Source organism: Alligator mississippiensis, chromosome 4 (assembly GCF_030867095.1).
Source record: "Alligator mississippiensis isolate rAllMis1 chromosome 4, rAllMis1, whole genome shotgun sequence".
Taxonomy (NCBI): Eukaryota; Metazoa; Chordata; order Crocodylia; family Alligatoridae; genus Alligator; species Alligator mississippiensis.
The window spans coordinates 165,091,287-165,117,800 of NC_081827.1; the positions used below are offsets into that span (position 1 = coordinate 165,091,287).

Here is a 26,514-nt window from a genome sequence, read left to right on the forward strand (position 1 = left end):
TGCCCTCACAGATGTTTTCTTCAGTGGTTTGCACTGGGTTCTTTCTTTAGACGGACAAACATACACATATACATAAACACACACTGGGCCCCTGGCCCCACACACTGGGCTCCTAACCCTTGGTTCCCCCTCACCGGGGCTCCTCTGGGGTCTTCCACCCCATGGGGCTCAGGTGGCTGCAGCCACGCCTGGCCCCTTAACCCTGGGGCCTTACACCCTGTGAGGCTCAGGGGGCCGCAGCCGTGCCTGGCACCCTCTCCAGGCCTCTGCGACCACAGGACTCACAAAGAGCCTGGGCGCTGTTCCAGGTCCCTCCACTGACCTGGGCCCTGCCTCAGGACTCCCGTGAGCCTGGGCTCCCCCTGTGTAGATCAAACCCACCAGGGATGTGGGGGATGGGGTTTTCAGGTGCCCCTCCTCACCTTTCACTGGGGAGGTAACTGGCCTGGCATTTCTGGGGAACTACCCTGCCACAGGTAGCTCCACCAGGCCACCCTTCCCTGGGAGGGTGCATGACCAAGACCAATGAGGCCTCCTCCTTCCCCATAGCCTCACCCTTTACTTCCGAGGTGTTCCAGGCGCAGCTCAGCCTGATGTTGCCTCCTTGGCTGCTCCACCCAGACTGCTGCCTTTCTGGCCTAAGTTTGAAAATGGCCACAACAATCAGCCACCTGGCAGCTGCCCGCTCCAGCCCTTAAGGTGATGGGAGCGCTAAGGCTGTTCTGTCACAATCCCCTGCAACCCCCACCCTCACCAGGCTGGTGGGCTTGTCTTAAACCCAGGCTGTCTGCTCCAGCCAACCAGGGAGGTGTGCTCTAATGCCCCCCAGCTTCTGGCCTGAGCTACCACAGGTATGTGGCTGCATTTCCAGAATCAAAAGTGAATGTCTGTTCACTTATTGGTTCAATCTATGCAGCTTAGACTAACCTGTGAAGATTGATTTGATTCAGCCTCAGGCTTTTTGACTTTCTGTACTTAGCCCACGAGGTTCAAGAAAATCAATTGCACTGAGCTTTGAATGGAATAGAAAATCTCTTCCTATCCAGACTTGTAGTCACTGTTTTTAGTTTTGAGAAAACTTTTAGATAAAGAATTATTCTTGGTAAGAAATTAGGGTTACAAACCAAATAATTTTAAAAGTTCATAGATAGCTAACACTACCTTAGTCTCAAAAATATTTCAGGACTGCTTTTTTTACAGGCCAGCCTATGCAGATCTATACTAAATCTTACAGTAATTACTAAAAAGAAATATTACTTGAAAGAGACTATAAATAACAGTGCAGTATTATTACAGCTTCTGTTTTATAGTCATTATCATCTATCATTGCAAATATCTTCATTGTATAGCAATTTTTCCTTTTGAAAAGTTGCATCTTTTCTGTGAATAAATATTTTCCCTTTCTTGTAATGTCTTGGCAATTTATTTCTTGACTTGTTTACCAATACAGCAAACTTGTCAGGATTTTAAAACTAATGTGAAGGGAATACTCTGTTCATACAAGCACTGTCCTGGAAACCCATAGTACCATGGCTCAGATGTTACAAAGAGAAGCAGAAATTGTTAGAGGCAAGCAGACAGAGAACAAAATGTTCAGTAGCCTTTTTTTCCCCTGAATGCAGCAGACTACATAAAGCTCATAAGATCAGGGTCCTTCTGTTTCATGATTCTGGGACTGCAGAATTTGTCATCAGATCCCTTGCCTCAGGTATGTTGTCTAGAATCTAAAGTTTCACTAAAAAACATAACCAACTAACCAAAAATCCCTGTTTTCAATCTCCATTGGCCTTTTAAAGTTTTTTTCTTTAACTATTCCACTGTTGCACTACTATTAAGCAGTTTCTACAGGTGGTAGCAATGTGTAAGAACTCTATGTGGATCAGCTGCCAGCATTCATACCATTGTATTGTCTAACTTTACTGGCTGGAATTGATGAAAGCTAAAGATTATTTCAGGGACAATGTAATTCCTGGGGTTTCACCCTGGTGACCTAAACAAAAGTATAGGGATTTTTGACAAAAGGCATCATTAGATCTTTATTGTCCACGAAAAAAATTCTAAAAAACATCTCGGATGTATTAAACTGCACACAAAATAACACCCCTTCCTGGGTTTGCTACTCCTGTCAGAGTTTATATTGTAGAATCCATATTTCAAAGATTCATAAATAAAGTGTAACACTTACAAAACACCTCTCAGAGATGAGCCTATGAACTTCATTTCATCAACCTCCTGGATACAAAAAATCATGGTCTAAATATAGACATTGGATTTATGACACACTATAACCTGTTCGACATCTGACTTCCCAGGTAGCACTCCACTATTCATCCCCCTTCTCTCCCCCCAACCCAGCCTCTCTCTCACCCACTGACTCCTCAATTTACATCTTCACTGACTGCCTGTCTTGTATGCATACCAGCCCAGCCTCTGGCTTCTTTACCTTTTGTTCCATCAGGGAAGAGCTCACACCAACTGCAGACTTCCTCAGCCTGACGAAGGGTTTTTAAACCCGAAAGCTTGCTAAAATTTTTTTCCAACTATTTAAGTTTGTCTAATAAAAGATATCAGATTCATCCAAAGAACCTTGTCTGCCTATGTCCTTAGATCAACACGACTACAACCTACACCCCTGTAACATTTACTCTGGAATATTCAGCTTGCAGTACAAAAAAATAGTGGTAAACTGTATCTCATAGCAAAATCAGTAAATTTGCTCAGTAATATCAACAAATATCAACCTCCCTTATCTAACAGGGACTCCACATGCAAAGAGAAACATTTTTCCCCCAAAATGGACAAAAACAAAGGGAATGTAATAAATAGCTTTATTTTTACACTGGGTATGTTAAAGACCACTTTCAGCCCTCAAGAGTAAGTTCCAAAAGACATTAACTTACACAGACTACTTCTTACTGCATTATAATACATAACATTTCTTTTACAATCAATCCACTATAATACTATATTTTCTGTCATACAACATGCACATCCCCCACATTAAATATGCACCTTGTTTTTGGGAGGCAGACTGTCAAAAAAAGATGTTTCTAGAGTCATGGCTGGCTCTGTGACATAGAATAACTTCTCCTGGAAGCATGAAAGAATTGTCCAGGAAATATGGTATCTCAGAAGTCAATATGGGGGAGGTAGCAGGCAAAGGAATTCTCTGGTGCAGCAGAAAGCTCCTGCTGCCTCACCCAGACTATAGCCTGGGATACCATACCTCCTGGACACTCTTATGTTTCCAAGAGGACTTACTCTTTGTCACACAAGGTTAGGCCCCAGACCCTTGCAAGGGCAGTAGCAGGACTATTAGCACTTTACTGTAAGTAGTTCTTCATATAAGTTCCCGTAAATAACAGTGTTGTCCACATCACAATTCTCATCACAATACCACCAGTTGCTCACTTGCTGCTTCAGGCACAAGCTACATTGCTCAGTCAATAGCTGTGGCTATGAGAGAGTTAACATAGGACTTGGCCCTTTAAGCTTGCTGAGTGGGACAAGCGGCAGCCATCTGGGCAGCAGCGTGGAACGCCAAGTGTCTTCAGACATGCTTCTTCTCCAACACAGAAAACAGCTTTCCCAATTAATATAGGCACCCCAATTTTGGGATGCTGATTTTTGGGGAAAAGGTGCATGTTGTATATGAGAAAATATTTATGTCATCTGCATGAATTGCTTATGGCTCTTTCATTTATTTTAAAGTAATTATAGTTTTGTAGCTGTGTTCATTGTCATTACAACAAACCAGACACTTTTCATTAAAAGCTACATATCAGTGCTCATAATTGTTTTCAAATTCTTTTCTTCTATTTAATTACTTTGTGCCTGATCATTTTATGTTAGACATTTTTAGAATATCCAGCCACAGCTAGCTCTTAAATACAAAGTAGAATTATATGAATTATGAAATGATTTGCTGTTTAACTGTAACAGTAAAAGCCCTATTTGTTAAAAAATGGACATCACAAAAGAATAATAATGCTTTCACAACTTTTCTTCAGTTTTCCAATTTCTATTTTAAGTTTATTAGCAAGATTTAGCTCCGTAGTATTTGATTCGAATGTTTTTACAAATCCGACAGGTTATTTCATTGTTTGGACTATATGTTCCAGGATCACAAACCACTGCAAATCAAACAAACATATATTAGTTCAGTCAGATGTCCTCTGCATTACATTGTATTGTGCACATTCAATCTTTGATTAATCATATTCATTAGATCAAATGCAAGGTATTGCACCGGGGAGGAAGAACCAGCAGCATACCTACAAGCTGGGGAACTCCCTTCTTGTCAGCACCGAGGCAGAAAAGGATCTTGGAGTCGCTATTGATTCCATGATGAACATGGGCCGACAGTGTGGGGACGCAGTCAGGAAGGCTAACCGCACCTTGTCATGCATCCACAGATGCATCACGAGCAGGTCCAAGGAGGTGAATCTCTCCCTCTATGTGACATTGGTCAGGTCGCAGTTGGAGTACTGTGTCCAGTTCTGGGCACCGCACTTCAGGAGGGATGTGGACAGCATGGAGAGGGTCCAGAGGGGGACCACTCACAAGATCAGGGGGCAGCAGGGCAGGCCCTGTGAGGAGAGGCTATGGGACCCGAACCTGTTCAGCCTTCACAAGAGAAGGCTGAAAGGGGATCTGGTGGCCGTCTACAAACTGGCCAAGGGGGACCAGCAGGCAATGGGAGAGTCCCTATTCCCCCAAGCACTACCGGGAGTAACAAGGAACAATGGCCATAAACTGACTGAAAGTAGATTCAGGCTACATATCAGGAGGCGCTACTTCACAGTCAGGTTGGCCAGGAGCTGGAACCAACTTCCAAGGGAAGTGGTGCTCACTCCTACCCTGGGGGTCTTCAAAAGGAGGCTAGACAATCACCTAGCTGGGGTCGTTTGACCCCAGCATTCTTTCCTGCCCATAGCAGGGAGTTGGACTTGATGATCTGCTTAGATCCCTTCCGACCCTGCCAACTATGAAACTAGGAAACGACACCATTGTTTGCATGCTGTGTATTTCCCATGGAGCCAAATGATTATGCAGAGAGAAACAACATTGCTGAATTGAATCTACTTTGTATCAGTTACTGTTCATTTCATATTACATTGCTCAGTAGTGTAACTTGTTGTGGGGACAAGTGGGGTATCAGCCCCAGGACTGATTCAGAGGGGGTGCCAAAATGGCATCCCACATGGAGCCCACAACATCACCACCACAGCTCACAGCGCTGTAACAGCAGCCCATACCACTGCCACCCCTGCATGAAGGGTAAATGCTCACTTCACCTCTCCCACCCTGGCCCTGCACAACACTCAGGCACCAAAATTTTAAGTCATGTCTCTGACATTGCTGTATGTCTATAGTACCCTTTGGGTAGCTCTATCTAGAAACTATATTAATTCTGTTGAGATCAACATGCTCTGCTTAACTTCAAAGCAAAAAGAGCCTGAACCAGGACTACTGAATCAGACAGTATGGGCTAAATTCTATTTCACCTTTACACTCCTAAGTGACACTAATATAGATCTGTAAATGCGATTTTGGCACTTATGCAGAGTTTGGATTTTATTTCTACCTTCAGAAACATAGTATGGTCCAATGATATGCGTACCTGCCAGGAGGAGGGCCCTCCCACCTTTAGCCCAAAAACATAGCAGTTAGTGCACTTCCCCTAGAAATGGGAGACTTATGCCTTAGGTCTTTCACCCAAAGGGATTTGAACCTGCATCTCTCACATTCCAGCAAAGTGTTCTAACCATTGGATAATGAGTTAGGCATGTCCCAAAACACTCGTCAGTCCTCCTCTTGAAGTTGGCCTACTGTGCATCAAGGAGGCAAAAACATGTGGGGCCAGGTGGAGGCATGCAAACTAGAGGAAGGGTGGCTCAGTGAGATGGATGCTGCCCTGGAAAAGAAGGGGCCCTGCTCTTGCCCCTGACCCAACAGCTTTTCTGCACCTTTGTATATATTTTTTGTCCCACTGGGGATAAGAGCCATGGCCGGAACACATTTCCATCTAGGTCAGCATCCATTTCACACAACCACCATCAGTGTAGCTTAAATACTTACTCTTTCCCCATGTCTTCCCCTCCTGGCTGTCCAAAGAAAAGGGCTATACAGCACACTAACCAATGTGGGGGGGCTAGCCTTTTTGGTAAGAGTGCTCCAGCTCGCCCCAAGTCCCACCCTGACTCCTGTCCCCCCAGAGGCATACTTGATTGAGTTTGCACCATGGACTGCCAGAAAGGAGGCAGTGGTGCTTGAGTCTCTGACCTCATCACAGGAAGATGTTGTGAGAGGAGGTGTCAATGCCAAGAGCCAGGTTAACCCTTCCCTGGTCCTACAACCAATCTAATTTTATATGACAATCAAGGATCCAAAGCCTTTAATTTAGCAGCAGCTATGGGGCCAGGCAAGTCTCAGCTTGCCTCATGGCAGCGACACTTCCTCTCACATAAGTGTCCTCCTACTGCTCCGCTCTGCATGGCCAGGGACTGGCACCCCCTGCCTCCATTCCAGTGTCCACTACCTGGGCTCTCATTCCACACACAGTGGCTGCTTGTGGCACATGTGCTGTGGGTTGGTCACCCTTGTTTTACTGCTTTGCATTTCTTGGGTTGAGAATTAAAAAGAAAAATTAAGTAAAAGCATGTTTTTTAAACATTTTAAAGAGGTTGGGAAAACCACTGGTCACGGATGGGGTCTTTGGCGAGATGGTCTCAGGGGTGGGAGGTTCCATGTCCCTTGTAAGCTGCAATAGCGTTATTATTTTATGGCTACAGTTGTAACAGGCAGCCTTACCCTGTGACAGTCTCAGCAACTCACGAGCCTGCATCTAAAGATATTTTCAGTGATGGGCTTGCCATGTGCCCAGTAACAGTTTCAGGGCCTACACTTCCCACGGGCCAGAACAGGCAGGGCCCTGCCTTCCTGACAGGGTGCTGCCTTCAGCACCATATACTCTGTACTAACTGGTAGCTCCATGCCCAGGGATGGAGCAACACCGCATGGCCTCATAAGGTGGCATCTTCAGAGACCATAATACCAATAATGTGCCTTGCACCCTTGGGCAACTGCATGCCAGAGGCTGTTTGCAGGGTGTCACTAGGGTCTCTTAGAGCAGCCTCCAACCCCTTTCCTTCAGCAGGAACTCTCTTAATGAGGTTACCCTCAGGTGCATTCTCAGGTCCCAACTGCTGTAATCATGCAGGTCCTGGTCTGGGACTGGCAGGCTTGGCTGGGTCCAGGTAGAGATGTAACTAACAAGTATTCCACCCTGGGCAAAACCCGTCTGTGCCCTGAGGTGGGGGATGCTGAGCAACAGAGTGCAGGGAGAGGAAAGGAGGGCAGTCAGTCTTACCTGGAGGCAAAGGCCCCAGAGGCTGCTGCAGTTGAGTCTTGTATCTGGCCCCTCGAGCTGGACAGCAGTGGGCTGTGTCCTGCACCCAGGCCCTCTGGCCAGGTGGCAGGGATGGTATCCTGCACCTGGCCTTTCAGCCTGGCAGTGAGAGGCTGTTGCAGCCCTGCCCTCTCTGCCAGGGCTGAGTTCTCCTTGGAGCAGGTAAGCAGAAGCAGTACAAGTCTCCCCCTCCTCTCTTTGTTTACAGTCCTGCCCCTGCTTCAGCTCCAAACCTACCCTTGCCTCCAGCCCTCTTTCCTTCATTCCTACCAGCCTTTATGTGCCACACACAGTGGTTGCACATGCCATTTGTGGCACTCATGCCACATGTTGATCAGCCCTGGTGGTGCCCATGGCCTGGTAGTTAGAGCACTTTTCTAGGAAGTAGGAAATGCAGGTTCCAACCACTTCTGGGTGAAGGGAGGCTATAACCTGGGTCTCTCATTCCATGAGCAAGTGACCTGATTGCTAGGCTACTGGACTAAAAAGTGAGAGAACCTCCACTTGTTGTGTTTTTTCTGTAATTAAAGTTTTGGGACTTAGTCTTATACATGTAACTAGTGATGTGTATGGCCAGAGTGCAGCCTATTGAGTTGCTCAGTAAGAAAATGCAGGGAAAATTGCAGTTATGCAAGTGCAAATAGAATCCAAACTGTGCTTAAACTCCAAAAATTGCAGGTACACAGTTAGGTAACTACCATTTAGGTGCATAAACTTGAACTAGGCTTAGTCCTAAGAGCTCAATCTAGGTGCCAGAAAAGCTAGTAATCATGGGTTTAATATTAACTTTACATTGCTTAACTTTGACTCTACATACATGCTTACAAACCACAGGTGATAAGGTCTGCTATGATTAATAGATATGACTGTCAGAAATGATCAGTGACATTTAAATGCTTCTATGGAAGAACTCTGATTTTTAAAGTAAAATCTTTTAATAAACTGCATTTGCTAAATTAAATAGTTAATTATTTCAAACTAGGTCCTCTTTAAAACATTAGTCTTTTCAGTGTGTGCTGAAGGTTAACACACAAAAATTATGTCTCACTGATACAAAACATAAAATCAAGAGCTGAGGAACTTTTACTGAAAAAGCCTTACCTTCAGCTACTCTAATTTCAGAATTAAATACTGCTACCAAGATGATCTTTGGAATAATCCAGCATTTTAAAAACAATAATAATACTATTCAAATAACAATTTCTTGTTGACTCTATGATATGTCCTAAACTGACCTAATGTGAGGAAGAGAAAGATATTCAACCATATTTCCATATGAGATAAATGACAGTGGGCGTTTCCACACGAGACACTATGGCTCACTGCTACAGCGCCATAGCATTGCCAGGCATGAACCATGATAACAAGGCTACTGCACAGTAGCATCTTGTGCAGATGTGCCCGCTGTCATTTATCCCATATGGAAATATGGTTAAATATCTTTATCCCATATGGGGAATATAGTTAAATATCTGTCATGTAGACATGACCAGTGGTGATGAAACTTAATGCAACATGAGATATACCAAATATGGATGGCACCCTTACCTGTTTCCTTTTTAGCTAGATTTAGCACCTGGAATTCTACTGCACGTCACCAAAGAATGAACATCAATAGAATTATTTTTGTCACCAATATTTAAAAATATAACTGGGAGAAAACAGTAAGTAGGATTAACATGCAATAATCCTTAGGCTGCTTACTAAAACAAAAAAGGATATGTAAGTGTTTTATAATTACCACAACAACTAGCACAATCACTGTGGGTTACATCATTTTTTCCAAAACCTGGTCGACAGCTGTCAATGCGAGTAACTTCAAAACTGTGGTCTATATAATGTATTGCAGGTATATTCTGAAACTCATGCTTCAGAACAAGAGGTTGTTCATGGAAAAATTCTTCAATGAGATCTCTTGCCTAAAATTTAGAAACAGTGGAATGATAAATATAACAAAGTGGTTTTCTTTCTTTTTCTTCTTTTTTTTTTATAAATATACATCTTTAAATCCTTTTTGTTCATGAGATGCAGGCTATGCCAGGTGTAACTGTTCCTGCAGTGTTCCTACACTGAAATGGAGTCATTTTATTGGCATCAATGGGCCCAGGATCACCTGCATTTGAAAACTCCATCCAGTTACATATAAAAAAGAATGTACTCTAGGTCATATGTAAAACTATATTCTAGCTATCATTTATAATCCAAAAGTCCATGTTCCAAGAAAATTAAAATAAAAAAATATAATACATCTAACACAGTAATAAACCTTTGTTGGAAAGGGAGATATATACATCTGATAAATAATTTCAAATCATGATAATTTCATATTTTAGAAAGTAAATCTATCAGAAACATTAACATTGATTTCTCCTTTACAAGTTTTGGATCAAACTGATATTCAAATGAAGTTTTCTATTTTGAGCTGAGTTATTTAAAATCTCTGCATCACTTAATATTGCTGCTAAATTCATAAAATGTTGGTAAGGCTGGATTAAGATGAATCAATATGTGTAAATTACAATGCCTGAAATTTACTCTAGCATGAAAGGACCATGAGAAGCCTTCCACGACTTTTCAACTTTACTGGCCTACTGAACACAATCATGGGCAGCCCAACCCAGGTACAAAGCAAAGTACTCTGAGGTAAAAAGTTCTGTGGAACCTCTGCATATGCTGCATATTAAGGAATACTTTTTCACACCCATCCATGTAGTGTGATGTAAAGAGGGTCACTGGCTGATAGATGAAGAGAAAGGAAGAGCCACTGGTTTCTTGTTTACATGAATCAATTGGGTCACTGCTTAAAGAACCTGAAGTAGTCATGGATATTTTCCTGATCTTAGGTGGAATAACAGTACCAAAGTACCACACTACCTGTGGGTTGGTGGAATGGATTCCTGTTCCATGATGGTCTTTTTAGTGACCTCCGCAAGCCCAATTATTCAGGCTTTCTACAGGGAAATGTTAATTTTACTTCTAGCGAGGTTTGTAGTATACAGTTTACAAAAAGAAATCTGTTTTAGAATGTAGAATATTCACAATTATTTTTGTTATTTTTGCATTACAAATATCACCTTTTGAATTCTCCTGTTGGTTTCATCTTCACAATCATAAGAAATCTGATGGCAAACTGCTTCCCATCCTGGGGCAAAAGGATTTACTATAAAGAAACAGAGGTAAGGTACAGTTCATCATACATATGTTGAAGAATTCAATACAATTAAGTACCCTAAAATTAATCTTTCTTTTAGAAATTTACTTTACAAAGCACTGGGCGTGTTTACACATTCATTAACGTGCCTTTGCTACTGCACATTAAGTTTAGTACCTCTAATATGAGGTACTAGATAAAGGTGCAGTAGCTGTGCTAATGTGCAATAGCAAAGGGAACTTTTTCTGACACAATGTACAGTAGACTAATTCTACTGAGCATTAGTGCGTTAGTGACAGCCCAGTGTCCCAGGCTGGCGGCAGTAAGCTGTGCCTCCTGCTCCGTGCCTCTGGGAGGCTTGCCCTCGCATAGCCCCGAGTGCCTTGGGCCAACAGGGCAGGGGAAGGGGGTGTTAGGCAGGGAGTGGGTTGCAGGCAGCCAGTGCAAAGGGAGGGTGAAGTTTGCTTGGTTTTCCTTGCTCCATGCCTGGGAGCCGGGCAGCCGCAGCTGCTTCTGCCCAGCTGTTTCCTCCTGCTCTGTGCCCCCAGGGGAAGAAGGGTCCCTTCCCCAGGGGCACTGCTTGTCCTGTGGCTGGAAGAGGAGGGAAGGGACGTGAGGAAAGCAAAAAGGTCCTGGGGGGAGGCAGGGCTAGTGAAGGTGACTGCAGCTCCTGAAAGACTGAAGCGGGGAATGCATCCCTATGCAATAGAGCTGGCTTCACAGGGATGCATCCCTATGCAGTGGAGCTACCTGGGGGGTGGGGCAAGCTGGAGAGCTGCGCCCCACTTTCCTACACAGCCAGAGACACCCTGACCCATCTGCCTTGCAAGTGCCAGCAGCCGCGGTGCTACACATGGGTCAGGGCACCTGTAGCTGCTGGGGAAATGGGGTGCACCGCCCCGGCCTGTGACCCCCCCCCGCGGTTCCACTCCATAGGGGTGCATTCCTCAAACCCGGCTCTATTGCATGTGGATGCATGCCCCGCCCCAGCCTATCAGAAGCCGTGATCGCCTTCACTAGCCATACCTCCCCCGGGATCTTGCCTCTCCTGCCTCCCCTCCTGACAAGACCCAGCAGAGACTCCTCGCCCTCCAGAGGCACAGAACAGGAGGAAAGAGCTGGGCAGAGGCTGAGGCAGCCTCCAGCAGCTGCGGCTGCCTGGCTTCCAGGGATAGAGTGAGGAAAGCCAGGCAAACTTTGCCCTCCCTTTGCACTGTCCACCTGCAACTCACCCCCCCTAAAACGCCCTTCCCCTGCTGCTCCAAAGCACAGGGGGCAATGCAAGGGCTCCCTGCCGGCAGCCTGTGACATGGGGATGTCACTGCCCTTTCCTACTTCCCATCTACACTGGCGTTCAGGCACATTAATGTAAAGTGCTGTTGACTAGTACCTGTATCTGTCAATACTAGCAAACGGTGATTTACATTAATCTACTGAGCAGCAATTGCTGCGCACGTTTAGATGGTGGCACTTTACTGCACATTAGATTAGTCTAACACAGCAGGCATGTCTACACGTTCATTAATGCACAGTAGTTACTGCGCATTTAGTTTAGTACTTGCTCAATGAAGTACTAACTAAATGCGCAGTAACTACAGTTACTCCACAGTTGTGCCGGAGTTTGGTTTTGTGCTGGAACTTGTGACGTTTACTGCACAGTAGCCTAATAACACTGCGCAGAAGTGTATTGGTACGGTTTTTGACCAGCCTGCTACTGCGCAGTGCTATTAGGTTACTGTGCAGTAAGTGTCTAGGGTAGACACGCCCAGTAAGATGTCATTTTGAAATAGTTCTTATGACCTGAGATACTTAACTGAATTTTAAGTAGAAGAAAATAAATAGCTAATCAGGAAGTAAAGACAAAATTAAATACCTCCAACTTACTAAAACCTGGGAAGAAAATGCTAAAGAGATTTAAACATGCACAAATCAAAGAATCTAACTGGTTCGTAATTTTAGGATACTAAAAGAATTATCTAACAAATACTCTGAATGGCTAATAATTATTTTGTAATGGTCATGCAGAGCTTGAGACATACAGAAGTGCTGTAAAAAGAAATGCATTATTATTCCTTAAGGGAAAAAAAGAGTGATCCTGGCACTTTCCATTCAGTGACTTAAATCATTTCAGTTTCCATCTAACAACTGAATCACTCCAATTTCCACTGAGTGACTTCATCATAGGCAATTGCTAATAAAACGATGGAAAAAACATTACAAGAAAAGATCTGGAAACTGGAGGTAGAAGAGAATGAATCCCTCACATGTTAACCTCAAACTGCAAAAAGGTCCCATGTCATATCTGAACTCTGGGGCTTTGCATTCTACTTGTAAGAAAAATTTAGGAAGAATGTCTCCTGATATGAACATGCCACAAGACAGCTCCAAGTCCTGGTGTGCGCATTTCTCTGGGTGTAGGGCAGTCAAACAGCCCGTAGAAAATGTAGCCAAAGCACCCCTGCACAACTTCAATTTCCTAATGCCACCATACCCATAGGAAGCATGGCAAGAAAAATAGGGTTGGCTGCTCTAAGCTGCTCTGGGAGTCAAATCCCAGGACAAGTGTGCCACTTGCAAAATATGAGATAGTGCTACTGTTATAATTAGCCACCACTATCACCCAGTGCTGAAAAATCCCATTGCAACTGGGATATGGCATACTGAATGTGGCAAAACTTACTCCCATATCTCCTGCAGGGCCAATCCATTGAGTCAGTACTGATCCCCAAAACCATCCCCTTCTGTAACTGTTATCCTGATACCTGTCCCCTCCTCAAATACCTCTTCAACCCCCACCCCATCCTTCTGTACGTTTCAATCCCCATCCCCTCCTGGACTGCTGCTTTGATCCCTGCTCCCTCCCTGATAGCCACTCTAATGCTTTTCCCCTCCTCAACTACTACTCTGATCCCTTCCCTCTCCCCAAGTGGTGCTCCAGTACCCTTCCTGACGGCCAGTCTAATTCCTACCCCTTCCCCAGTCTTCCCCCATGTGCTGTGGCTTGGCCGCCACTGATCATCTAGTTGATCCCTGTATGATTTATCCATAGAATAAACCAGAAACATAGAATTACTGAATTATTAAAAACAAATAAAGAAAGTTAAATCTGATAAAATACAAGACAGTAAATACGTGAACTGTCTTAATGTAGTAAAGCAGAACAATTTCCTTTTCTGCAGTACCCTTTACAAATGACACCAATTAAAGAATATTTAACAATAAGTTTGTAAAAAGTAAAACCTACAAATTCAGCCAACTGAAAAGCTGCATTTTAGCTCCACCTGTGGGCTAACAAGATAAAATACAGAAACTCAGGAAAAAAAAGCAAAGAAACAACATATGAGGAAACATATGAATCCAATATAATCACACAAGTTATTTACATTACCCTTAATGTAGCTCTTTTTAAATAAAAGATCAGTGTGACTCATAAACAAATGCTGAAATCTGTTACCTTTAAAAGTAAAAAATAGCTCATGCAGGAGGCCATGTTTCGGTGGCTTGACAACATGGCATTTGTATGATGGTTCTATGATATGGCATGTCAAATGGGAGATTAAGTCATCCAAATGTATCTTCAGTCCTTCAAAAAATTGACCATTGGCTGCTAGGCTGCATTCTTTCGTAGTAAACCGAACAGATATCTGGTATGTGTAGTCAGGTTCCCGGTATGCTTAAAAATATGCACATAAATATATGCAATATAATATTCATCCTATGCATATTTTGTAACCTATATCTTAAATGCTGACTTTATTTAAAAGTAAAGATTTATTTTCCTCTTAAACACAATGGGACAATTTTTTTCTAAGGCTTCATGGATTTAAGTAATATTGTAATATTAGGATTAATTTAGGTTGATATGCACAATAATTTTAATGTGTATTTTGTATATTTCTTAACCCAAATACTACACATGATGAAATGTTACACAGCAAAATAGTGACAGAACTAAAGAAGAGTATTTTGGAATGTATGCACATTTTAAAAATTAGAAATATATGAAATATATTAGATGAATTTATTAGAGATCATTCCTTGCACTTTCAGGTTGAGATAGTTATGAGTCTGATTGCAAAAAGAGATCACATCCATTTCTTTCTATTTTATTTATCTTCTTTAGTATTGCTAATTGTTTTTGGCAAAGTTACTAAACTGCACAAGCTGTTACCCTGCCACTATATTAAACAGCATACCATCAAGTAAGATCAGAATGCTTATTTTATGTCAGCATAAATTCTCTTTTTGGGCACCTCTTTAGAATAAGATCACAGTCATACCAGAGCCTCCTTTTCTGATCTGGGGTACCTTTGGGAGGATTCAACCTCATCTATTTTTTCTTCAAGGTTAGAAATTATTTCATTTTCAGTAAGGGTCATTGACCAGGTATTTGTGACAGTTGTACTGATTTGACTGAAACGAAAGCTGTGTTGAAATGATTTTATTTCAAAACTATTAAGAATATTAAAACTATTATTAAAATTAGCTATTAAAATTAAGCTATTAAATGAATATCAAAACTATTTAATATTATTAAAACTAGTATTAATAATTATAATTATAATTAATTCATTATTTTTAATATTATTAATTATAATTAAGCCCATTATTGAAACTATTAAAAGAATATCAAAACTATTATTAAGAATACTAAAACTGCTTATCACTGGGGTGCTTGATTTAATTTTTCTAGAGTAAGATGTTATCTAAATTGCATTTCATAAACCATAAAATATTGTTGCATACAATACAGGCTCTAAGCCAAAAAAGTCCCATGCACTAGTTCACTAGTAACTGTGCATGCCTTACCATATACCATAAATTTATATGCCTTATATTTTTCTTTCTCTTCTTGCGTGTCAGTTTTGATGATATCGTAAGAAAGAGTGCAAGTGTACGATCCAGACATAGACTCCTGAAAACCTCTCACCATCAGCTTTCCTGTTTTAGTGACAGTCGCATAACTTTGTCCTAAAACAGAAACAGGAAACTCCTGTCAGTGCTTTTGAAACATACACTGATGCAACATTTGTGTAGTTTATTCACAAGGAATCACATGAGATATCTTATTTACTTTCAGGTATACATATCAAGTTGCTCATACATATTGGTTGGAAATTACCTGATCTTATGATCTTCAGGACTTGTTACAAAGTCTATTTGCTATCTCAGGCACTTGATAATTTGGAGGGGAACTGTAACTGTAGATTTTAAAAGGGATTTGTATAGCTATCACAGAAACTTAAGATGTATTTTTAAATAATGGTAAGAGCACAAAGAGCATATAGATAGGTGTTTTTTTAGCATTTCTGTATACCAAAATAAATATACACTTTCCATATGTAGATGTATGTATATATGAAATATTAAAACAGCCTGTAATCACATACATCAAGACATATTTTTATATGTTAGTAAATTATGAATTATAATTTGTGCCTTATTTGCTAAGTGTAGTTCAAAATGGTACTGTTTTGACAATTTAAGAACAGGCAAAAACCAGTAATCTTAACCATTACGGAATATGCACGTGCATCAAATACTATATGAGTGAATATTGTTTAATAATTCTTTTAAAAAAGGAATCATATTTTTAATTTGTTCCATTTATATAATGCTATAGAACAAATAAACAAGCAGATTCTCCCTGTTTCATGCCTATAATCAGATGGAATGGCTAGCTGGTCAAGCAAGGAAAAGGAAGCGCCTTATAAATGAAGCTTTTCTCTGAAGCTTTATTGCTGAGCCCATGGATGCTCAGGTTAACATCACAAAAAGGGAAACTAACATCAAACACGGTGAGTCTACGTGAGATGCTTTACTGCAAATTAGACTAATCTAATGTGAATTAAAGCATCACCATCTACATGGATGTGTCAATTACCAGGCAGTAAATTAATCTAATGCATTATTTGCTAGTACCTATGAACCAGTGGTGCCTCCCATGACTGGGGGGGCACCATGGCGGTGAGTGGCAAGTGGGGACTGCCTGCAGCCGCTGCCAGCGATGTCAGTGGAGGGCCAAGGGGTGGCAAGTGGCATGCAGTGAGCAGGGACCGCCTGCAGATGCCACCGGCTGCGTCTGCGGCAGAGGGTGTGTGTGTGCGAGTGGCAACTGTCCACAGCTTTGGTGGCAGCCAATCTTGGAGGGGAGGCATGTGACCCCCCGTGCCCTCCCTACACGTCACCTATGCTAGTACCAATACATACAGGTACTAGAAAAACAGTGCGTTAACTAATGCACTGAAGTGCACATGTAGACTTGAAGTGTATGTGTAGACCAAATTTGCTCCTGACAGGCACACGTTCAAAATCATGCTTGGGCAGTTTAATGCACCTGAATTTTTTCTGCAGGAAATTCAGACACATTAATTGCACGTGTAGATGTGCCCACAGAATAGAAAGCCCGAATTGCTCTAACTTCTCCAAAGCCTCTTTCTGTAGTTACTAGGCAGTGTTTTTTATACAGTGCCTCCCCTGTTTCTTCAGGAGGGCCTAATTGAATATTCAGTCCCTAGATTTTGTTTCCTTAATTTACTTTGTAAATCTGTGTCAGTTATGTTAAAAGAATTAACTCCCCTCTTTCTAAAAATCAAGAAAGGCTTCAAAACAAATTCCAATTACCACACATCATTATCCTAATGGAAAACAGGGGTGAAATAGAAAAAGGGAAGCTAGCTCAGCAGAATTTTCCCATTCCCCTCCAAGCAGATATTGAATGCTTCTAATTAGGTGATACAGTGCTATAAAAATCTGATTGAATGGGTTATAGCAGTGGTGGCCAACTGTTTGGGCAGGCATGCCACAAATTAGCCCTGCATTCCCCCTCGCCAGTGTCACTCTGACCCCCTTCTCTTGCCCCATCTGCTGCTTTTTCTGCTTCTTGCCCTATGTTCTCTACCCAATCTGCTGCTCTGTTTCCTGTGTTCTTCCCCATGCTCCCTGCCCCATCTGCTCCTCGGATTCCTGCCCTGTCTGCCACTATGCTACTTGTCCCCTCCCATGTGCCACATACAGAGGCTACCTGTGCCATTTGCGGCAGACATGCTGCAGTTGTCCAACCCTGGGTTGTGGGAAAAAACAGCCAAGTCTAGACTAGAAATACACGGTAATAAGGACAACTGACCTTCTAGATTCTTTCCATTTGGACCAATCCACAAGTACTTGGGATCTACAAGTTCTTTTTGAGAAAGTGCTAAATCCATGCATACTAGAAATGGACTATTTGTATACACTTTTACGTAAACATCAACTGCAATACAAGAAAATGAAATTAAATAAGCAATAATGTTGCACTTGAACTAAATTACTAAGTATTCATTCCAAAGTACTTTACTTCTTGAGGTCTAACATAAATGATTACTTGAGTAGCAGGTTAATTTTGGATCGCCTTTTAATTATTTTTCCTCCACTACAGGGATCAGATGTGGATCTAACTGGACGCATCTACACATACATTAACGCACTTCAGTCAATGCACATTAAATCTAGTACCTCCATTGTGAGGTACCAGGAAAATGGGCATTATCCTGTCTTAAGCTGCATTAACTAAAGAGCATGGGGCATTTGTACACAGACTGTGGGACGTGTGGAGATGTGGGCCGAAAAATTTTCTGGAAACTTTTCCAGTGCTTAATTTTTCTGTGGGAAATTTTCCATTTCTAAAAATTCATTGTTTCATAAAATTCATAAGCAACAACGAATGGATGCCAATACTGTATTAGGCAAGCTTGGCAGTTTCAAAGTTGCAATTAATGTTTTTCAGGTGATTATCCCTAGGAATTGTGTGAGAGAGTACATATATGTTTTATAGATTCGTTAACAGGAGGGTAAAAGCACTCACATAATAATCCAAACCAAAAATCAAGTTATGAATTCACCCAATTTGCTGTGCAGGTCAAATCAAAACCAAAGCACAGCATATCATGCACAGTTCTTTGTGTGTGCTAAAATTAGTATGTCAACAGTTTTCAATGCCTTTGTTTTTTTCCCTTAAATTTAAACAAACAATGTAAGGGAAGTACATGCTATTGTGTACTGTCTTTACATTTTTACAAGTACATTTTATTCCAATAAATATAATTTCTTTCCACATAAAGCTTTGAATTTGTTTGAATGTAACATTTAAACCACATCAAGTGTGCTATATTTAATTTTTTTCCTAATCAAATATTTCAGTTCAAATACTTGTGGCTATTGGGACATAAAATTAATATGGAGGTACTTTTTTTAGTTTTGTTTACTAAACATAAGTCAAATAAACATGCTAAATCAAATCACGCTCTATTTAGGGCATTAGAAAATGTTATGGAAAATTTTCCAGAAAATTTGCCAATTCAAAATTTTCCAGGAAACCCATATCTCTGGGGACGCAGCACCAGGAGCTTTAATTAGCAAGCCACACTAATCAAAAGTGCCCAGGTGCCATGTGTATCAGTGTCCTCATGCTGAAAAAATGGCAGTGGGGTGCTTTGAACTAAAGCTCATAGAACGTGTTTTAGTTCAAAGCACCCCACCACCATTTTTTCAGTGCAAAGATGTATTGAAAATGCACTGGGGCACTGATATACAACTTTCATGCTCCAGCAGACTTGATTAATCCGACACACTAGATTTCCAGCATGTTGGAGCAGGCTTCGTGCACATGTATAGGATTCCATGGTTTTTAAGTGACATTTAATGCATATTAGCCTATTTTAATGCACATTAGCTAAATAACCCCTCTTTGTGATGCTTTAATGCATACTAAAATAAACTAATGCACATTAAAGTGCATGTGTAGACACACTCACTGAGACATTTTTATTACTTACAATAGAACTGCCCACAGTCTGGCTTGGTGCTGTCCAAACATATAGTCCCAGTGCCAAAAGTTGACAGGCTAAGAATATCAGATTTCTAGTATACAGTTGAGTTGTTCAGAGGGCAAGAAGAAAATGAATCCTTAATTTTGCTATTAAATTTTTCCAAAATTCTGAACAGCTATCAGCAGGCAAAAGTGTTACAGTTTTGTACATCATGGAGACAACATTATTGTTCTTGAGTTGACATGCAGGACTGTGCTCATTTTTGTCTTTATTTACAGTTTAAAATAATGTAGGAAAAGAATCACATAACATCATCTCATGTTGGAAAGGAGGTAATATAATTTCAAGCATTACTTAACATACAATCTGCACTGCAAACGCACTCTCCAAAACTGTTCACTGTACAGGCTAAATACATTACTCAATGACATTGTGACTCCAATTTGTTGACAGCTTTCAGGTTCGAGTAATGGAATTGGTCCAATTATTGGGAATAATTTGACAAAAAAAGTTACAATGATCTATTTTGTATAATGTCATTTATAAGATATATTTTTCCTTTTCTGTTCTTTCCATTTTTTTATGGGCTTGAAGAATTCAGTTCTTTCCTATGTAATGAATACTTGATATTCTTTGCGTGATACATTTGTTTATATGGTTTGCCACTGTGTTGAAGAACTCCATATGATATTTTCTATTAAAAATCTCTCTTAGAATCTTAATGATAAAATATGCAGTTACCTTTATGTTCGATGCTGCCATAAATGTCATTCTTTTTTATTAACTCAACAGAATATGGTTCTTCGTTATTTGCAGCTTCCACTGTAGAGAAAACACTTAAAATATTTTTTCAAAAAATCAAATCTAAATTTAAAAGTATTTACCCTTTTATTTTACTCTGGGAGATCCTCTCTTCCTACCTTGCTTCCTACCCTTTTTCTTTAAAAAAAAAAAAAGTGTTCCTGTTTACTGCCAGATTAGTGAATCTATTTTGATATTATACAATCCAGACTCACTCAATTTTTATTTTACCAAAGAGCCCTGAATAATACCAAAGAGCCCTGAGTAGTTACGAATGATGACCGGAAGTATTTTCTAAATAGTTTCTTCTGTAAAAATGATCATGTTTCCCTGACGTCTGTGTAATGAGCATGAAGGACCCCAGAAAATCCATCCAACCTTGGGACCATTACATTTGAAGGTGGCTCCCTCAAATTAATTCATCTTGGCTATGGTTGTACAGGAACAAGCGCTTCTCAGTAGTTTTCTCATCACCACCAGCCACTAGGCTTGCTCAAGAAATACATCTGTGAAGTGGCCCCAGTTTCCAAAACCAGCCCATGGAAATGGGATCCACAACAGATGATCTTTCTTGAACTTGTGAAGTCTTGGGTCCACCCTTTGGGTTGGGGAGCCCCAAACGGCAGGACATTCCCCTTGGATGAAAGTGAGTTATTTGCCTTTTTATAAAAAAAAACCTGCAAGTGTGCGAAGGCTTGTCTGAGGAGGGAGTCCCAAACTGGCTGGAAGATCACAGTGCCAACATTTTGGCCAGCCATGCCAATGACTTCTGACCTGGAGCCTTACTAGGGACCAGCAGAAAAATAGGGATAGTCCTATACGACCCCCAGTTGCCCAGAGGGATGCCAAGAAAGAAGCGGGTGTAGGTTCACAGAGAAAATGCGAGCCTCCATGCCTTCCTCCTTGTGGAGGTCTTAACATCAGGGGGGAAGGGGCTGCCGTCCTTGGGACCTCCTGTCTTCATACAGTGAGGGCTAGTATGATGGGTCAGAGACTGAGGGAGAGCAGGGTGCGCTCCCCGAGAGGCAGGGCTGGGGCTCCCGCGCAAGGAACCAGGGGACACGCTACCACCTCCATTACCTTGGGTCAAAGCGACCAAGGCATGCAACAAAGCGCCCACGGAGACGAGCGGGGCGCCAGCCAGCAGCCCCCAGCAGCCTCCCCACATGGTCAAGCAGCCCCTTCCCTCCCCTCCCCTCCCCTCCCCTCCCCCAGCCGGGCTCCAACCGCCGCAGCGCGGGACCAACCGCCCTTCCCGCGCTTTTCCCGCGCGCGCCCCGCCTTTTCTTCGCGGGCTCAGCCCGCCCTGCCCGCCCCTTCTTTTATTTTATTTTATTGTATTTTTAGCTTCTCAGGGAGCTGGCAGCCGGCGCTTACCCATCCCGCCCCTTTCCTCCACGTTTCTCCCCGTGAGACAGACACCCGTCGCCACCACGCAGGGGTGTCTCTCCCCCGAGGGGAGGATGAGCCCCGCGATGCCCGGGGGGAGAGGGCTTAGGGGGAGGTGATGCGCTCTCGGTCCTTGTGGAAATCGGGCTTGCAATTACTGAAGAGGGGTCTCCTTTCCCAGCTCCTCCTCCCCCCTCCCCTCCCAGCAGGCACATTGCATCCCAAAATCTACTTGGATATTTTATGTAACTAGCCTCAACCGTTTCCCTAGACCAGGGGTACGCAACGTTTTTGGGCAAAGTGCCCCAAACACCTGTAATGTCCACTCCTAAGATGTTGGTGTGCCGGGGGCAGATGGCAGGGGAGCCACCAGGGATCCAATCCTTGTCATGGCAATGCAGCCCCTTTGCCCAGAAGCACACATGCCAAGCAAAACGCGTTGGCGTGCTGCACTCTGGCACCTGTGCGGGGGTTGCCTATCCATGCCCCAGCCAGCGTTCTCCCACACAGCTAGAAAAGCATGACAGAAACAACCGCAAGCACGGCAGAAACGTGCCCAAAAAACCCTGCGTTAATACAGGGAGAAGATGTGCCCATTTCATGATATCCTAGCAGTTATCATAGCAGCTATAGAAAATAAAAGAAAAAAACCCCTATATCTGTAACATGGTGGGGTGGGAAGGAAAAGGAATGGGAGGGGAGGATTCACGCGGTTTGCCCTTGGGATTGGGATTGGGATGGGGTCTTTGGGATCACATACTGATCAAGAAAGACCAGACAGACCGTGCAAGTGACAAGGATTTTGGAGTGACTATGACCGTGCCCAGTGAGAGTCAGGACTGCCCAGTGAGGGGACGGGGACTAGGGAGGCCGGGTGATTTACATGCACCTCCTGCTGTAATACATTAGGAAAGACATTACGGGGGTAAATTAATATTTGACTCCCCTTACTGAAATCTGCGGGGCATGACACAAGGCTTAACTCACTCAAAAGCGCCCAGTCGTGCAAACGCAAATGCACCACACCGAAAAAAAAGCCGCATTCAAATTTTCTACATTAACACCCGCATCATCTACACGCCCCTGCTTCATACAGGTGGAACCTGCAGGATGAAGCACATCTGGAAACTATTTCCGGGCACACAACTACAGGGGTTCGTGTCTACACGTTTCAGATTTTGCCAATAAAAGTCATCACCCTAAGAAATGCTTGCCAACTTTCATAAAGATATTGTAAGTCTGGCAGTGTTTTGTGCTTCTCTAAAGCCTCAGCAATTAGATGAGAATCTTGGCTCTAAGCATTTGGGTTTGGGTTTTTTTCCTCCTGATCTCAAGTAAATTTCTAGCGCACATGTTTGGGGAGAAAAGCTTGATCTGTGTATTCTAAAAACCTAACGTGAAATAAAAAGAACTAGAAGCCAACAGGTATTCTTATTTTAAACAGCTTACGATTTTTAAACCAATCCCAGGGGTTTTGGGGATCTGGCTCATGGGTTTTGAAAAGTTGAGGTTGGTAATACAGTATTTTTAGAAAAGGTATTGTAGCTACGTTTGAAAATATTGCTGGACATGTTGGCTTGTTTTGCATGAATATTGGATGGCACTAGAAATAATGATATAACCGTTCAGAAATTATGGTTGAAACTTTCATTAATAGAATGAATAATGTCCTAACCACACTACTGCACCACATGGCGATAGCAATCGTTTCACGGAAGAAATCTGACCAGCCAATACCAAGCTTGATATCTGTTTTCCTATGTGACTATAGCAAGCATAATTCAGTCCACCTATGTGGAAGAAAAGTTTTATTTAAATTATGAATTTAAAATATTTTAAATAAAATGAACAAACAGCAAATAAATAGGAAAGAGAATCTATAGCTAATATTAAATTATGGAATGAAAATGTTCAGGCGGAAAACACAGTTACTAAAACATGCTGGTGTTTTTAAACCACTTGCCCTCTCATTTTCAAGTTATTCAAAGCTCCCTGCCCTACTAAATGTGCTTGCCTTAATTGTTTCAGTTATCTCTCTTAGTAAGAGCTCAATATCCCACGCTCAGTTTTAAGTAGACCAACATATTATGTCTCAATTGGCTGGCTCAGCTGTAAGGAATATGTCAGGAGTTTTCAGTTTTAGTTTCTCTGAGACACTGAGTTGTTTAAAATTAGGACCAGAAGGTCCAGTGTTCCTCTGTGTCAAATATTTTCAGTTTTACTCAAAGTTATCTTTTCACGCTTATACCATATAGACAAAATGATTCAGTTCTAACCTATGTCTGTTATATACTAGTCATACCTAAGTCTGAACTTCCTCTGTTCCAGAGGATGTTTATGCCCAAATTTAATTTGACTATCCCACACAGACTTTCATTATCCCACTTGTTAATTATTGTAAAATAAAAATCTCTCCATTATAAAGCTTTCTCTGCAGTTTTGTGGATTTCTACATACTTAGACTCACAGACAATGATTCTAGTCAAATGACTCATCCCTTTTAAAGTCATGCTGTTTCTGAGATAGAAGCAGATTCGTTGTCATCTTACTAGGTTAGTGAGCGGTATTATTTGAAAACGATTTAAAGGCTTTTTCACCAACAAAAATTAAAAGATATTTTCTGGAGGTTAAGATTGCTATTGTAATATGATTTGCTTTTGGTAGTGTTACCGGGCTCCCAAATCTTATTAAATGCTGTACAAATACACAGAAAAGGTTCTGGAAAATGGAACACAAAATAAAAGTCAACTGAAGAACAATTATTTAATATGGAATATAAAAAGTAAAAGAGGACCATGTACAATTCACTTATTTATTCATTTTTCTCTTTTTGTGTTTTACTTTTTGTTGAAAGAACAAATTTTAGAGTAAGTAAATCTGTGTTCTGATAAGGCAGCTAATATGTGCTAGTAACTGAATCAATAAACATGTTATAATTCAGAGACTCCCAGGCTAAAGATGCCATCTCAGGGGTTTTAACAAAAGAAAAAAAAAACTAAATTTCAACATGGTTTCTAATACAATTAACTATTTAAATCCTCATCCTCATCCATCATTATCATAGAATCATAGAATATGACCTCTGGAGGCCATCTAGTCCAACCCACTGCTCAAGGCAGGATCATCCCTAATTAACCCATCCCAATCAAATGTGTGTCTAATCTGCTCTTAAAACATCCAAGAAGGGAGATTCCATAGTCTCTCAAAGCTTCTTTTTGTTCCAATGGTTAATTACCCACATAAGGAGAAAGGTCTTCCTAATATCCAACCTAAATTTCCCCTGCTGTAATTTGCTCCTAGTTCTGTGCCCTGTAGTTACAGAGAGCAATCTATTCCTGCCATCTTTATAACCACCCTTCAGGTATTTGAAGACTGTTATCCAATCCCTTCTTAGTCCTTTTCTCCAGACTAAACCCTAGCTCTTTCAGTCTTTCCTCATAAGTCTTGCCACCCAGACCCCTAATCATTTTTGTTGCTCTGCACTGGATTCTTTCCAACTTGCCCATATCCTTCTTGAAATGTGTGCCCCAAAACTGGACACAGTACTCCACGTGAGACCTCACTAGTGCCAAACAGAACAGGAGAATCACTTCCTTTAATTTGCAAATGACACTCCTCTTAATACAATTCAGTATGCTACTGGTCTTTTTTTGTAACAAGAGCACACCTTTGCCTCATATTCAGCTTATGGTTCGCTATAACCTTTAAGTCCTTTTCTGCAGCCTAGCCAATCATTCCTCAGTGGGCGTGTCTACATGTTCATTAAGGCACTTTTCTAAACAAGCATTAAATTTTTGTACCTTTAATGTGAGGTACTAAACAAATGCAAATTAGGCTGCCCTCATGTGCAGTAATGAATACACAGTTTTTAAGATGTTTAATGCACAGTAGCCTATTTTATTGCACATTCACGTGATCACATGGTTTTTACGTGATGCTTTAATGCACAGTAAAATAGGTGATTGCACATTAAAGCATGTGTGTAGATGCACCCAGTCTGTATTTGTGCATTCCATTCTTTTGTCCTGGGAGTTACTTCATTACAATAATGAACTGGAAATATGTAAAGAGATTTACAAAAGAGCAGACTAAGCCAAAGGCCCTTTCTAGGAGTTAACAATTTAATTTAGATAATCCAATATATAAATATACATGGAAAAAGACTGCAAGTGTTGATGTACTTTTTCTTATTTACAGTTCCTTCCCAATCCCTTGAAGAGACATTGCATTCCTTCTTTAATTACAGAGAAGCCATCTTTCCTACAGAAATGATGTAACCCCTACAGTTTCCTATGGGCTTGATTATCTGTGGCAAGGGATGTTTAAAAGAACCGTAAGTATAGTTTTGAATTTACATGGGCAAGCTATTATTAGAATATAATCTATCTATCTATCTATCTATCTATCTATCTATCTATCTATCTATCTTTGCATGTCTTTGTTCTCTCAACATTCAGTGCTTTAATAAAAAACAGGTTTTTTTTGTTTTTAGCAAAAGTTGGGGACACAAGAGAATTGGGATATTATACAGGAAGAATTGCATTGAGGACAAGAGTAATAAAAACGTGATTAAATTAAATAGAACAAATGTAAGATTTTTTACTCAGGCACTAATAACAAGAATTTCTGCCAAAAACTGGGAGCTCATCAGTTAGAAATGACAGAAGAGGAAAAAGACCTTGATGTACTAGTTGATTACATGATGCTGAGTATGAGCTATCGATGTGATACAGCAATAAAAAAGGGAAAATGTTGCATAAGTGATGTTTCTAGTAGAGGAAGGGAACTGTTAATTCTGCTGTACAAGCCTCTAGTGCAGATGTTCCCAAATTTTTTCTTGTTGTGTACCCCTTCCAGATTTACCAACTGCCTGTGTATCCCTACCAGCTGTCATTTAATATTTTAACCCCTTAAATGCCAATTATTATTTGAATGAAAATTAAATCTGCCACTAC

The 26,514-nt window shown here is 41.4% G+C and overlaps 1 protein-coding gene and 1 long non-coding RNA gene across 3 annotated transcripts; one reads left to right on the forward strand and one right to left on the reverse strand.

Annotated features, from left to right (window-relative positions):
- Window positions 1-2,834: 2,834 nt before the first annotated feature.
- Window positions 2,835-21,754, reverse strand: ZPBP2 (zona pellucida binding protein 2). Of its 2 annotated transcripts, none has more exons than XM_059726975.1 (8): window positions 21,548-21,754; window positions 20,111-20,191; window positions 17,689-17,814; window positions 15,372-15,533; window positions 14,017-14,235; window positions 10,486-10,571; window positions 9,153-9,330; window positions 2,835-4,133 (listed from the first exon to the last, which is right to left on the reverse strand). In XM_059726975.1, exons 1-8 carry the CDS (start codon window positions 21,549-21,551, stop codon window positions 4,036-4,038), a joined length of 954 nt encoding a protein of 317 aa, XP_059582958.1. In that variant the 5' UTR covers window positions 21,552-21,754; the 3' UTR covers window positions 2,835-4,035. The 2 variants fall into 2 exon arrangements, with proteins under 2 accessions (XP_059582958.1, XP_014459055.1); XM_014603569.3 differs by lacking the exon at window positions 21,548-21,754 and adding an exon at window positions 21,251-21,345.
- A 156-nt stretch (window positions 21,755-21,910) lies between these two features.
- LOC132250336 (uncharacterized) lies at window positions 21,911-26,301 on the forward strand. Its single transcript, XR_009462008.1, has 3 exons — window positions 21,911-22,792; window positions 25,757-25,892; window positions 26,052-26,301. It is a non-coding gene; the product is annotated as an uncharacterized LOC132250336 (long non-coding RNA).
- The last annotated feature ends 213 nt before the right edge of the window (window positions 26,302-26,514 follow it).